Genomic DNA, 13,517 nt, shown 5'->3' with positions numbered 1-13,517 from the left:
AATATACTTCAACACATTAAGCTGCCTGGCACACCTGGATGCAGCTAAGTTTTTAGTCAAAGTGTTAGGTTGGAGTAGTATTGAAAACCATAACCAAGATACCGTTCATTCAAAACAGATGGCTGCCACATCCACTATGAGTATGTAAGGACAGAGAATCACAACACAACTACAGAAACTATTTGAATGTTATTAACACAGTGTGCTGTTGCACTATATGTCTTCTTCCAATACTTCCAGAGCTGGTAATATTAATGAAAAAGGATAGGAAAGGCAACAAGAACCATGCCAAATTTATCCCAGGAGAGGCACTTTGTTGTCAGCATTTTTTTAAAAAAGAAAAAGATGGGATGAATCCCTTTTTGTTTGTTTGTAAATGTCCCAGCTAAAAGGACAACTAGAGCTACTCTTTTTTCAGTCTACTACAATTCTTGAAAGAGCGCTTCTTTACACGTACTGTGTTGATCCTAAAGACCTAACACACACCTCAAGTTCACCATTCTCTGCAGCATCATGGAGGGGGGTCCCTCCCCAGTTGTCAGTGACGATCTCCCCACCGTGCAGCAGAAGCCAGCTGAGGACCTTTGCGTGACCACGACTGGCTGCAAAATGCATCGCCGTGGCTCCGTCCCCATCTCTGTCTGTCAGGCTGATCTCCGTGAAACTCATCTGCAGGAGACGAGATGAACGTTAATGCTTGGCAGTCATCAGAAAGATTTCAGCAGCTTTTGGTCCAAATTTTGTGACTCCAGTAGTAAACGGTGGCTTTGGCACATTTTTCAAGCAAATGATGAAGGAAAATTTTTGTTAAAAGTTCAATCATGTTGTGACTTCTTGTGATATCACAAGCTACTTTAGATATCACAACCATATTATACTTAAAGTAATTTCCTTGATCATAAATATCAGTATTTCACCTTCACTTGTTCCGATTCGGAGAAAAAAATAAAAAAGGAAAATGCATTTAGTGGGGAAGAACTGTTCCATTATTAAGACATGATCTACAGTGTTCAACGCACCAGCCAGACAATGACAGTGTTGTGGCCCATCTGGGCAGCAGCATGCAGAGGTGTCATCCCATCATTGGCTCGAATGTTTGGATCCGCTCCGCAGTCTTTGACCAGATATTGGACAACCTCCAGATGGCCTTCCTGGCAGGCCAGGTAGAGTGGTGTGGCACCATTTTTAGTTTGGGAGTTGACAAGGCTGTAGGAAAGTGAATCAGAAAGGAAAATATAAGATTTCTGAACAAATAGAAAAATAAAAACCAAATTGGTGATATTACAGACATGTAAAATCCTGTTTCAATGCTATGCTTTAATGTATCATGAAAGAAAAATCATCTGCTCCATACCAGGTTCTAAATTGGTTTAAAACAACCGCTGAAGAGCAACAACATGTGACATGTGACGTTATTTGTGTAACAAAAACAGCCAAAATCCAGAAGCAGTGTGAGAAAAGCCAAGTACACCACATGATTCAGTAGCTTTTAGAAAAAATAACATGAAACGATCGTTTTCTGACATTGTTGTGAAGGAACTCTATCCCACTCTTATTTACAGTATTGCTATAGTTCATTGAGATTTGTGGGTATTTGATTGTACGCAGCTCTCTTAAGGTCCTACCACCGTATTTCAATCAGGTGTTAATGACTGGGCAAATACATTCTGTTGTAGAATGTTTTCTTTCTGATGCTGCCATAAAATGTCTGTTTTGATTTTAACTTTTAGTTGTCACAAAGGCAAAAAAATGAAACAAAAAAAAGTCTTTTTGTGGCAATTCTGACAAAAGATGGCAGTCTTTATACTGAAGAGAAGAAACCCGGCTGTGTCTGCTCCTTACAAAACAATGGGTGTGCATGTTATTTGCTAGCCAAAACATTAGTTGTGTCGTGTGCACAGAGTGCTTTATGAAAATAACCTGAAACAACACAAGCCTTTTCTATTTAAATCTTCACATGTAAGCAATGGTATTAATCTAAAAACGTGAAAGTGTAGGCTGTAGTTAACAATTAGCTGGGACAGGAAAAGATACACTTGTCAGCATCAACATGCAGCTATTTTGAGAGCAGACAGCAGTGATGCACAGCCTGATCCTGCTCACCTTTATTACCCTTGGCTCCGCCTTCAATGCAAAACCTCATCTGATGCTTGTATCCCTTCTTGTCCCAGATCTTTATAGTCACAACGGGAGGTCAGAGAGTGAACAAACATATCTCCACTAAATCCTATAAGGTAGTGCTTTATTTGGACTCTGACAAATGAGCAAGGAGTCGCTTAAGAGGATTATCACTCCACTGGCTTTACCTGGTTTGCTTTGTGCTCGTCCAACAGTGCAAGTAGAAAAGACAAACTGAGTAGCCAGAGAGCAACAGAAGTTGAGTAAACTGAGAGGCAGAGCTTAAGTGGATGGTTGGTTCCTGCAGAGTCAAACACAAACCTGTCGTGCTTTCCCTTAAAAGGATTTGCCTCACTTAACGCTACATGTGAATGACAATCAGATAGGTCCTATTCTGAGACAGGAAGAGTATATGCTTGGTCTCTGAAGATTAAAAAAGGATGGCCTATTGGGTGACTGAGAAAAATGTTCCAAGTAGAAAAAGTACATACTAAATATTTCAAAATAAGAAGGGGAAGTAATCTGCATTCCTGTCATCAGGAAATGGGCAGTCAAATTATTTATTCATGAGTGTAACAAAAGTGGGAACAATTTTATCTGCACACAGCCGTCCGTGTAGACGAAAATGTCTATTTATCATTAATCATCGCTGAAAATCTTTATGGTTACCAGGCTAACAAAGCACACACTCCCTTTGTAACAACTCTTCAAAGTGAAAAGGCTTGAATACTCTCTACCAAAGAAGTGGAAAACTGGTGTAGATTTCAAAGAGCTAAGAAAGTGTTTAGCCTTGTGTGACAACACAGCTAGCAAGTGGCACAAGGGACGCTACCTCGTCAGCCATTCATGTACGCGGTAACAAAGACCAAGGTTATCTTCATTACTAGTAAAGTAATTGATGTCGCACTAATGGCCTTCTTGCTTGATAAAAGCTTGTTACCCGCTCAGTGGTTTTTCCCATCTGAATAATGAAGAATGTCGTGGGCGAATGCATATGATTTATTTAGCTTCCCAACCTGTGAGTTCTTTGTGTGAAAGTGTATGTTTTTACATATTTCACAATGGAAATCTGATAGCTCGATACTTAGCTCTAATCTGCACCTTTTCTATATACAGTAATTGACAGCAGAGCCACAAAGATATAACTGAAACAGAGATATAAACTAGCAGGAACATACAGGGATGTCTGATGTGGTTCTAAACATAAGCAACACTTCTGGCCTATATCTCTAACTGACACTGTGCATGATGAAAACTGAATAAAACATACTTCGTTTGCCTTCGTAACCAAACATTATTCATGTTGAAATCTGTGAAAGTATTTATTGATTCACTTTAAGAAATGCACTGCACAGATGTTATCCTGATGGCAGGGGTGCTACCTGCTTGATAAAGAAAGAAGCCTGACAAAGAAAGCTGTGGCTCAGATGCCCACTAATCTGAAGGTTTGATCCCCAACTGCAGTCTGTGAGATGACGTGACACTGGGCACCTGATTTATTTTTATCATCTGTGAATGAGAAAGTGCTGTGTGAGTGTGGGCTGTAATTTAAGCGCTTTGAGAGGTCACTAAGACTAGAAAAGCACTACAAAAATGCAGCCTATTTACATTACCGCCCCTCAGTTTAAACCTGTTTTTATTAAAGAGAGCAGAAAGTGGGTCTACTCAACATGTACCAAGACGTTATTAAGAAGATTAAAACTAAAAAAAAAAGTGCAGCTAAGCCACAAGCTGACTAAAAAACTCCACTGACCTGTTTACCCTTTACTCTCTGTGTATCTGATCATGAAGTCAAACGACATTATATTTAAACAAGTGAGAGACAGAATAAACACCAGTTGTGAGCTGCTAGACCTGCTGGATTATAACATTAAGCAAATTATTAAGCACTGTGGTCTATATAAATGTTTAAACTAGTTATAATGTTCTGTCTTTTCTTATGTTTTTCAGCAGGGAGGTTTTCCCATGCTCTTGATGCTCAGATGCTCAGAAACATGAGCGACACCCGACCCGACACAAGGTTATTTCTTGGAGGGAGAGGACATGCTTTGTTAATAGAAATGGATTTGCATTCTGGATTGCGCTAACCATTTCAGTCACAACCACTCCTGTTTCAGCAACAGTTACACAACACATCTGTGAAAAGCAAGAAATAAATAAGCTGATTTGAGAAAAGTAATCAAATATTTGATGCTTGTTCCTGTTGCATGTTTCCAGAGGAGGTTCAGGCGGCCACTTTTCTGGATTATCTTAATGCAGAAGTGTAACCTTTTCGACTGCATGTAGAAACTGTGGCATGGCCAAAGATCTTAAGCTGCACTAATTGATTGCATAACCTGTCTGTAGCCTCTCACGCTCGCTCCCTCCTTCACCATCTCACATTCATTCACTCTTTTGTGTACTGAGTTTATCAGCAGAGACACAGCACAGGAGGGTTTTCGTTTTGGTTCACTGGGACGTGGGTGGGGGTGAACTACCAATTTAGATGTGTATTTGAAACCAAACAAACACCCTGGAAGTAAAGACGCTAACGTGTCCCGGTCTGATTGCGCACCCAAACACTGATGTTTGTTGCCATTCAAAGGGGTGTGTTCTTGCTTTCATGAGTTCATGAGCATCAAGCTGATTATTATTAAGATTTAAGCTAAATGTTTTATTTATAAGGATGAATTGCCAAAAACACACTACTTATCAAACCTTATGCGTATCTCATCATTTGCTGATAATTTGTCTATCGAAATTCTTTTGGGGGACACTACAGGCAACTGATAAACAGTACTTTGTAGTTTGTAACTGGCGTTAGCCCTTAAACTACCACATGACCTCCATAAATACTGATGATGACTTTTAAAAAGAAATTCCAAATTTGGATTCATAAGACGTGTTGTCACTAATTTGCAGTCTAGTTCTTGTGTAATATGCTATACCTCAGCCTTTTCTCCCTGTTTGCCTTCCTTAAGAACAGCTTATTGGCAGCCACAGAGACCATTTCTGATGAGGGTTTAGTGGACAGTAGATGGATCAACTAAAGGTCCCAGGCCCTGTGTCAGGTCTTTAGACTACTTCCTGTTCATTAGGGACATGATTTTCAGATTCTGTTCATCAGTTGTACGTAGTTTTTAAGGACTGCCACTTCTTTTTTTGTCCTCCACTTGTCCGGTTTCCTCAATTTTTTTCTGACTTGTTGAGTTTTCAGTTAAAAGCTCTTTAAGAATCACCTTGTTGGTGCAGAAATACTAATTTAACACCGCCAAACTGTGTTACGTTTGTTATTTTTCATAGATTCAACTAGAAATAGGAACAAATAATGTGTTTGTGACAGGAAACTACCAACAAAGTGCCTAAAGATATAATTAAAAACTGCTCCTTTGCTAAGTTGTTTGTTATGTGTAGACACAAAAATGATTGATCTCCTGGGTTCTGTGCAGCTTTTATACTTCATATTTCAGTGTTAAGTGGTTTACGAAACAAAAAAGCAGCAAATCTCCAAAGAAAAATAAAAGGACGCTCAGAAAGCCTCAAAGACTATTGCTTGCAACTCCTTAGAGGCAAAATACAAAGAAATGAGGTGTAGCTCAAGACTACTAAGTATAGGAGGACGTACTCTATGAGGTCTTGTATAAAAATATTCACTCTTTTGATGTTGTATAAGGAGTAATTTCCTAAACCTTGAACTCACTGGTGAACAATGCTGTGAGAATAAAAAGACCTCTTTTTCTGGTTGGTGTTGCTTGCTTACTATCTGTCAGTAAACAGAGAGAATGGGTCTCTATATCCACTTTGTCATTATGTTGTACCATCATTAGGCTGTGACAATGTAACAGAAAGAGTCAGGTTATCCTGGTGATTTTTTAAGCAGAGCAAACTCTGAGCTATGCAATTGCCTCTTAAAACTCATTAATACAAATTTGCAGCTTGTAATAAAGAATTTTATCTCTCGGCTGCAAATTTGCAATCTAAACAATGCCCGAGGCTGCTGCTTAGAGAGCAGCTTGTCTTTTCAGATGGATTTGTTTTCCTCATTATCTTATCACCAGTTGGAGCTACTGTGTGTCACCATGGTGATGGTGGTAAACAGCAACAGTGGGAGGGGTGGCGGAGAAGAGTGAATGAAGCCCAGCTATCGGGGAGCTAACATGTCCATGAGCCTCATTAAAGTTTCAGATGGTATGCACCCATCTGGGGTGCAAACACACAATATTGGAGGGGCAACACACAAGGCTCATGCTTGTCATGTTAAGTCAGTCTAGCTCTAGAAAAGAGTTTGGGTTAAAGACTGAGCCACTATTTCATTTCTGTTTCTTTATGGTAGCAGTATGTGATTCTTACTGATAGTTGTTCAGATACAAGCACAAAGAATATCCTTTCACTGAGCAGTTAATGTTTTCTGTTTTATAACTTTTATAGTATGTCAAGTAATAATGGAGCTAGTGATGGCTACAGCAATAAACAAACCAAACAACAGCCATGTGACTGAGCACCTAATCCATGTATGTGGCTCTGGGGTGTGTTAACTAACAGTCGTACGTGTTAGCTAAATGCATCTGACATGAGTGCTAAGGCAAACTTTAATTGTAAAATGACGACTGGTTTCTTTAAAAGAATATATATATATATATATATATATATATATATATATATATATATATATATATATATATATATATATATATATATATATATATCCCAAGATAGGCGAGTGGCTCCAGAAGATCCCAGGTACAACATATAGGTACAACCCTGTATGCATAAAAGATTTTATCTGGTTTTGCTGCTGCAAATAACTCAACCAATGACTCCATGGCACTAATACGAGCAAATATTATCATTGATTAGGGTAATATTCATTAAGAGGCAATCACCCATTCACATATGCACTCATATCTTACAATGACTGGTCAATTAACTATTCTATAGGCGGGTGTTGTATTTAAAACCTGTAATGGTGCTGTCCATGTCTCTGTTACCTCAGTAGGACTTGTCTTGTTAAATAAAACGACATTTAAAAAATTAATATAAGTTAATGCTAGTTACATATTCACAAATGTGCTGTTTTTCTTGGACTTCAGGTATTAGGAAATCCAGTATTTGAGACTTTTGCACTGATGTTGCTAATTGATTAATCAAGAAAATAACCTGATGATTAATTAATTATAAAAACAGGTTTTTATGTCTTGCGGTTTACCAAATTTTTTAATATGTACAATACAATATATACTGAAAATGCAGCTATACAGACCAGTATCAGCATTATTACTTAATCAGCACGAATGGTGGAGTAGTGCGCAGTATTTTGGGAAAGTTAAACCACCAAGAGGTTTGTGGCACCAGAACTTTAAAACAATATATGAGCATTTATATTGGTAAATGCTCATATATTGTTAGATAGCATTTAGTATCAGGTATCAAATTTAATCTTTAAATTCAAGTTACTTCCCACTAGTGCCAAGTTGTACTCTACAGACTATGAGTGAAAGCTGGTGTTTTCTGCTATTTCTGTAGCAGACTTAAACATTTTTAACCTCTGAAAAGAAATAATAGGTGATGTGCTAACCTTAGTAAATCATGGTAAGTCATTTGTCAGCATCAGACTTACTAAGTGGTCTTACTAAGTCTGAAACCTGAATCTGTGGAATTGATCTACTGTAACCTATTTAGCATTAATTTTTGTATTCTTGAAAATTTTATTTAATATGCAGTTAAGAAAGTGAACTGCATTTTATACAAATATCACAGTGCATATGACCCCCCAAACACACACACAAACACACACACACACACACACACACACACACACACACACACACACACACACACACACACACACACACACACACACACACACACACACACACACAAACACACACCCATTTAAATACAATATTATGTAACTTTTGTTGAGTATTTTAAAATTTAGGCGGTGGCACCCGACTTGCTTTTAGAGATTATGTTCTAAATAAAGGCATCTGCAGTTCCTGCTCAAAACATCAACTGAAATCCTACAAGTTAGCAAATTATTTGACTATCAATCAACAGCAGGATGAAGACAAAATTATGAAGACGACATCATGTTGCTCTTACTTTGGGCTGTGCCCCAGTAACAGTCGGAGAGAGGGCAAGTCTCCCTTGGCAGCAGCATAGTGAACAGGCAGGGCACCTGTATCGGTGGGGGTCCCAGGGTCCACCTCACCATTCTTCAGCAGCCAATCAGTGATCTCATGGTGACTGAAACGGGATGCGAGATGAAGAACAGTGGCACCAGAACTGTCTCTGGCCTGTAAAGCAAACAAATAAAGAACTCGCTGAACTAGGAAGTCCTGTAATCCCTCCTTTGCATTATAAAATGATGATTTGATAACTAATTTAATTTGAACTGGTTACTTGTTTTTCCAATAACTAAGAAAACAATAACTTCCAGGAAATGGTTGATACCCATACTTTTTTCTAACCACTTTTACTGGCTACAAAGTATATTGTACTGTTCACTGTTACAGGAAGGGGAATCAATTGTCATTTTCTGAAATAAATAAAAAACCTTCACAAATTACCACAGTAGCAAGAATATTAAGCACAGAATTGCTCTCAGTGCTATAAAACAATTAGCTTTAACAAGAGGCAGACCAATAGCTAACACAGAAAACCTAAAAGACCAAACTTGTGTGGTCCTTGAACAGACATGTCATCTGTTAACATCTTACTAACACAGATGCTTAGGTCTGAGGTAGTGCACTGCTACAGACTAATGGTGTTAGCATCAAGTAGACTCATGATGATAGTTTTGTAACAAAAACAAGAAAAAAGAAAACAAAAGTGAAAGCCAGCACTCAAGTGTACTGTAGTGCAAGTGGTAACTGAGAGCTTTGACTACATACCAGTCAAGTATCTTGTCAGTTCATTTGTGGGCACTCTTTGTCACTTGACAACGGAGTGCTTATGACTGTTCTTCACGTGGATAACTTAATACTGCTGGGTTGTAGAACTGTGTTGTACTCAAGACATAATATGGATTTGTCACTGTGTCAGTTTCGCTTTTACCTCTGCTCAAGAAGGTGAAGATAAATCAGACCCATGGGTGAGTCAAGCAAAGCTCCTCCTCCTCCTCCTCTTCATTAACATATTGGTAAACTCTAAAACTGAATTTCCTATTAAGGGCACAACGGATAGACATCTGTGTATCTTTCTGGAATATGCAGGAATATGCAGTATACTACAAAGTATATACAAGAACAACTTTTATGTGTTTATACATTTAAGTGTTGTAAATTAGGGCCATGCCAAAATGTAAATCTGTATCTGGATATCTGTATTTCATGAGAAATTATACGTAAGGCAATGCTCAGCTTCAATTTGAAAAGAATGATATCAATATAGAATAACCTTTACGAGGTGTCCACATTTTGAGAGTTAAATAGTAAAAGACAAATCGATTTAAGAATCGTCTGAGATTCAAATAAAGCAAAAATATGCCCTGAGATCATTCTCGAGTGGATTTTGCACTTATTCACAAGATTTCTGCTCCTGTGTTCCTATTTTTTTCAACTGAAGTCTAATTTTTATTTTTACAAGGCATCTTTGATACCTCTTTGACAGAGTTGTGCTTTTTGAGTCTCTTTGTTTTGTGGGTCCAGTGGTTTCTTTAGTGACACTGTCAACACTTTATTCTTAATATCAGCAGACAACTCCACATGAGTCTAAATGTCAACTCACTAGTCTCCATCAGCTCTTATGTGCACGAGCACTAAAAAGACGCACAGCTGCCGGAGAACTGTGTTAAGAGGGATATAAAACTCCTCAAACAGGCCTTTTAGTATTGGTGGAAACCTACACAAATTAAAGCTGAGAGATTTAATGTATTACCTAATAAGAAAAAACAAGAAACCCACTGAATACTTATGGTATGGATTATGTTATTGTGTTGGAGCTTTTACTATGACTCCTTCCCAGGTGAGAAAACACCATGTGCACAAATAGGAACAATAAAAGGTCAAAAGGGTTAATAAGATTTATTTCATCATGTGAAACTTCAGTCCTTACAGCACCAAACACCACCCCTCATTATAATATCAAACTACACTGTCATTATGTGTTTCTTTTTGTGCCTTTTGTGAGTCACTGTTTTTACTATACAGAAGATATTGGATTTGCAAATCCAGTTTTGCATACTTTATTACCATAGAAACATGACATAACAGTGAAAACTAGGTTTTTAGCCTTAAATTAAAAAAGAAAAAGTCTAATTGTACACCATTTCCAGTGCCCTATAGTTGATAGTATTTTCTGTGTACTTACTATACTGCAGGTATTTAATGTGATTTCTTTCATACCTACAACAGTGTTTGAATTTGTTGCATTTCAGTACCTTACCAAAACAACATGAAAACAACTTTCAGTGCCTTGTGAAAGGGGAAGGTCCGTTTTTTGCAAAAGACCAGTGGGTTTTTAAACCTTCTGCTTTTAGAGTCGAAACTTTAAAGATTACAAGAGAATTAACAACATCATCAGGACATTTAGAGCACACCAAATGGACTTGGGAGCAAAATACCTGACAGTGACACAAAACAACCCGCAAACCCCACAGAAGGTTATGTTAAAATAAAAGCTTAAGGACTTTATTCTTAAGGAGAAGGATTTTAATGTGTATGTTAGGAAAAACGTGTAGGTTTAAGGCACTAAAATAGATGCAATGTGCTTTAAGGAGGAGAGCTGATTCAAAGGGAGGTTGGAGTAGGCTCCACAGATGAGAAATGACAGCCAGGTCGGATGAAGCAGAGTTAGGCTACTGTCTGCTACACTTTTAGACCGATCCAGCTACAACTCACCTCTGGCCGACATCCACCTTGGGTCAGTAGCCACTGTAGGCATGTCAGGTTGCCGGTTGCTGCTGCGTCGTGCGCCGGGCTTGCCCCGTTATTTGCCACAGAATCGCCCGGCAGCCCTGCCTCCTCCACCAAAAACCGCAGGCAGGCTAACTTCCCCGCCCGGGCTGCGTGGTGGACGGGCGAAGCTCCCAGCGCATCCTTGACGTCGCTGGTCAGCGCATTTGCCGCTAATTGCACTTTCAAAGTCTGCACGTCCCCCTGCCTTGCGGCCAGCAGGGTCTTGTCACCCTCCACCACCATGACTGCTGCAGATTGCGCGTCTCCTTCCTTCCTTTGGTTGACTCCGTTGACCCGATCACCGTGCAGATAGTGCGGATAGGGTCAGAGCTGTATTTATAAATGAGTGGATCATGTCAGTAGCCTAGTTAATTTTGGGGTGGGGTGGTGGTGGGAGAGACGCTCAGTTATCGCTCCATGGGTCTTCCCAAAGCGCTGTTCAAATGCAAGATCCCTTTATCGTTCATTAGTTGTTTTTTTCCAGGTAGTGCAATATTTACATGCTGAAGTAAAACTTCATACCCGACTGACAAACTAACCTCTTTCTTAGGCTTTGTCTGGCCCGACGTTGTAGCTCAGTAGGTTATCCGCTTCTGCTGTCTCCAATAGCATCCACCTGTTGCACAAGTTGTGTTCTGGGTTACCAGCCGGTCTAAACTATCTTTCCCCCAAACATTAGTTTATTAACCTTTTTTTCGCTGCTGAATAACTATCGCGTATCATGCGCCCCAGGGAATATTCCGCTGTGTTTTTCTTCCTATAGCAGATGGCGACATGGGACGACTCAGCGCCTGTTAAATAATCCATCAGGGGGAGGATCACTGAGCCTGTTACAGGTTGCTGCTTTCTGGAAATCGGCTCAGAAATTAAAGGAGCAGTACGTACATGCTACTTACAACTCTGGATATACATTAATTATGCTGCTAGGGTGAAGGTGCTCGTCGCTGTCAGTCAAGATAGACCCACAAGGAAACATTAATTCAGCAATGGACTTTGTGAACACACCCCAGATCCTGTTTGCAAACAGCATTAATATTACATGTGGCAGTAAAATCAGCATCACAGGACCAGAGCATACTTTTGCACTCCAGAGGTCCATCTAGTGGCGTTTCGCAGAAGTTTAACCCCCCCCCCCAAAAAAAATAACGTTTTTGTTATTTTTTTATTGGGTGAGCGCATAACCAGGCTGTAGAAATTCACAGGTAAGCTGTCACTAGACCTGCTTTTTCCTTTCTCAGTTTTTCAAATGTTACTCTTGAACACATACTGCTTTTTTTCTGCACCGAGCCAATATATTGTCCCAATAAAAGTCGGTTCCTCACTGAGATGAAAAAAAAGTAATTATATTGATTGTCATTATAGACCGTATGTTAATACGTCAATTGGAAATAGTTATACATCTTAAATGATACCAGATTAAAAGATGAGCAAGTTATTTCTGAGGAATAAATGCGTGATATTGAAACCGGATAAATCATGAGAAGTAGTCGTATCCTGCGGCCTGATCGTTTATGCATTTTAGTGCACTTACACCAGTGATGTGTGTTTCATTGTTTGGGTGCCAAACATGAAATAAAATAGCTCAAATTAGCATTCCCTTAATGAAAAAAAATGCTGATGGCAAGTTATTCAATAGCAAGATAAGGCACAGATACGGGACTGTTTTTTGTTTTTCTTTGCATTTGGACAAAGTAAATATTCATGATAATGAATGCACAATGAATGAGTGCAAGATTGCAAAAGCAATTTATGATTTTATTCTATTATTTATTTATTTATTGCATTACATATAAGAATGCAAATGTGTATTCCAACGCTGCTGAAGTCCAACCTGCACTTTATGGAGAAAACGCATTGAGCCACACCTTTTTGATCACACACACACACACACACACACACACACACACACACATCTTTGAATTCATGTGTGTTCAGTAATCAAGCACCTAGCCACGCACTCTGACTTTGCAAATATTTGTGAAAAAATGGGTCTTTCTGGAGCACGATTAGTGATAGGATGCCATTGAAATGTCTTGATATTTCCCCCTATGGAAGATGTTTAACGATCAACTAACTGTAAGTGGTTTTACTGCAAATTTGAAGGAAACTCAGCAACTAAGACATAAAGTTTCAGACCAAGTAAAGTTATGGAGCAGGGTCGCTGAGTACTGAGGCGCATATTGAGTAAAAGTCTCCAAAGCTCAACTGACCCAATAACTGCAGGGCTGCGAACCTGCTCTGGCATTACAGTCAGCACAAAATCTGTACCGGGAGCTCAATGGCATGGGCTGAGCAGCTCCTGTAGGTGTAATGTATAGATGTTCAGTACTCTTGTCCATAGTGTGGAAAAGCTACCTACTTCAAACGTTTAGCAGCTATACCTCAATAAGGTATAGAAGCACATGCTGGTGTAGATTATCTTCTACGTCGCCTTACTGACAGTTTCAACAAAAGTTTCAAAGGTCAAGTTTCAATGCAAATGATCCAGACGGCTGTCTGTATTTCTATGAACATATTGCAACG

The 13,517-nt window shown here is 39.1% G+C and overlaps 1 protein-coding gene across 1 annotated transcript in view; it reads right to left on the bottom strand.

Moving 5' to 3' along the window:
* espn (espin) overlaps window positions 1-11,742 on the bottom strand; it is a 36,129-nt gene extending 24,387 nt beyond the window's left edge. Inside the window, exons 1-4 of the mRNA XM_039604001.1 lie at window positions 10,938-11,742; window positions 8,200-8,393; window positions 1,020-1,206; window positions 487-669 (exon numbers count right to left, since the gene is read on the bottom strand). Coding sequence (XP_039459935.1) covers window positions 487-669; window positions 1,020-1,206; window positions 8,200-8,393; window positions 10,938-11,237 — 864 coding nt within the window. The 5' untranslated portion in view covers window positions 11,238-11,742. The remainder of the gene's footprint in view (window positions 1-486; window positions 670-1,019; window positions 1,207-8,199; window positions 8,394-10,937) is intronic.
* Window positions 11,743-13,517: the final 1,775 nt, after the last annotated feature.

This window comes from Oreochromis aureus, linkage group 20, assembly GCF_013358895.1.
Source record: "Oreochromis aureus strain Israel breed Guangdong linkage group 20, ZZ_aureus, whole genome shotgun sequence".
Classification (NCBI taxonomy): Eukaryota; Metazoa; Chordata; class Actinopteri; order Cichliformes; family Cichlidae; genus Oreochromis; species Oreochromis aureus.
This window is presented reverse-complemented; position numbering and strand designations above follow the sequence as displayed.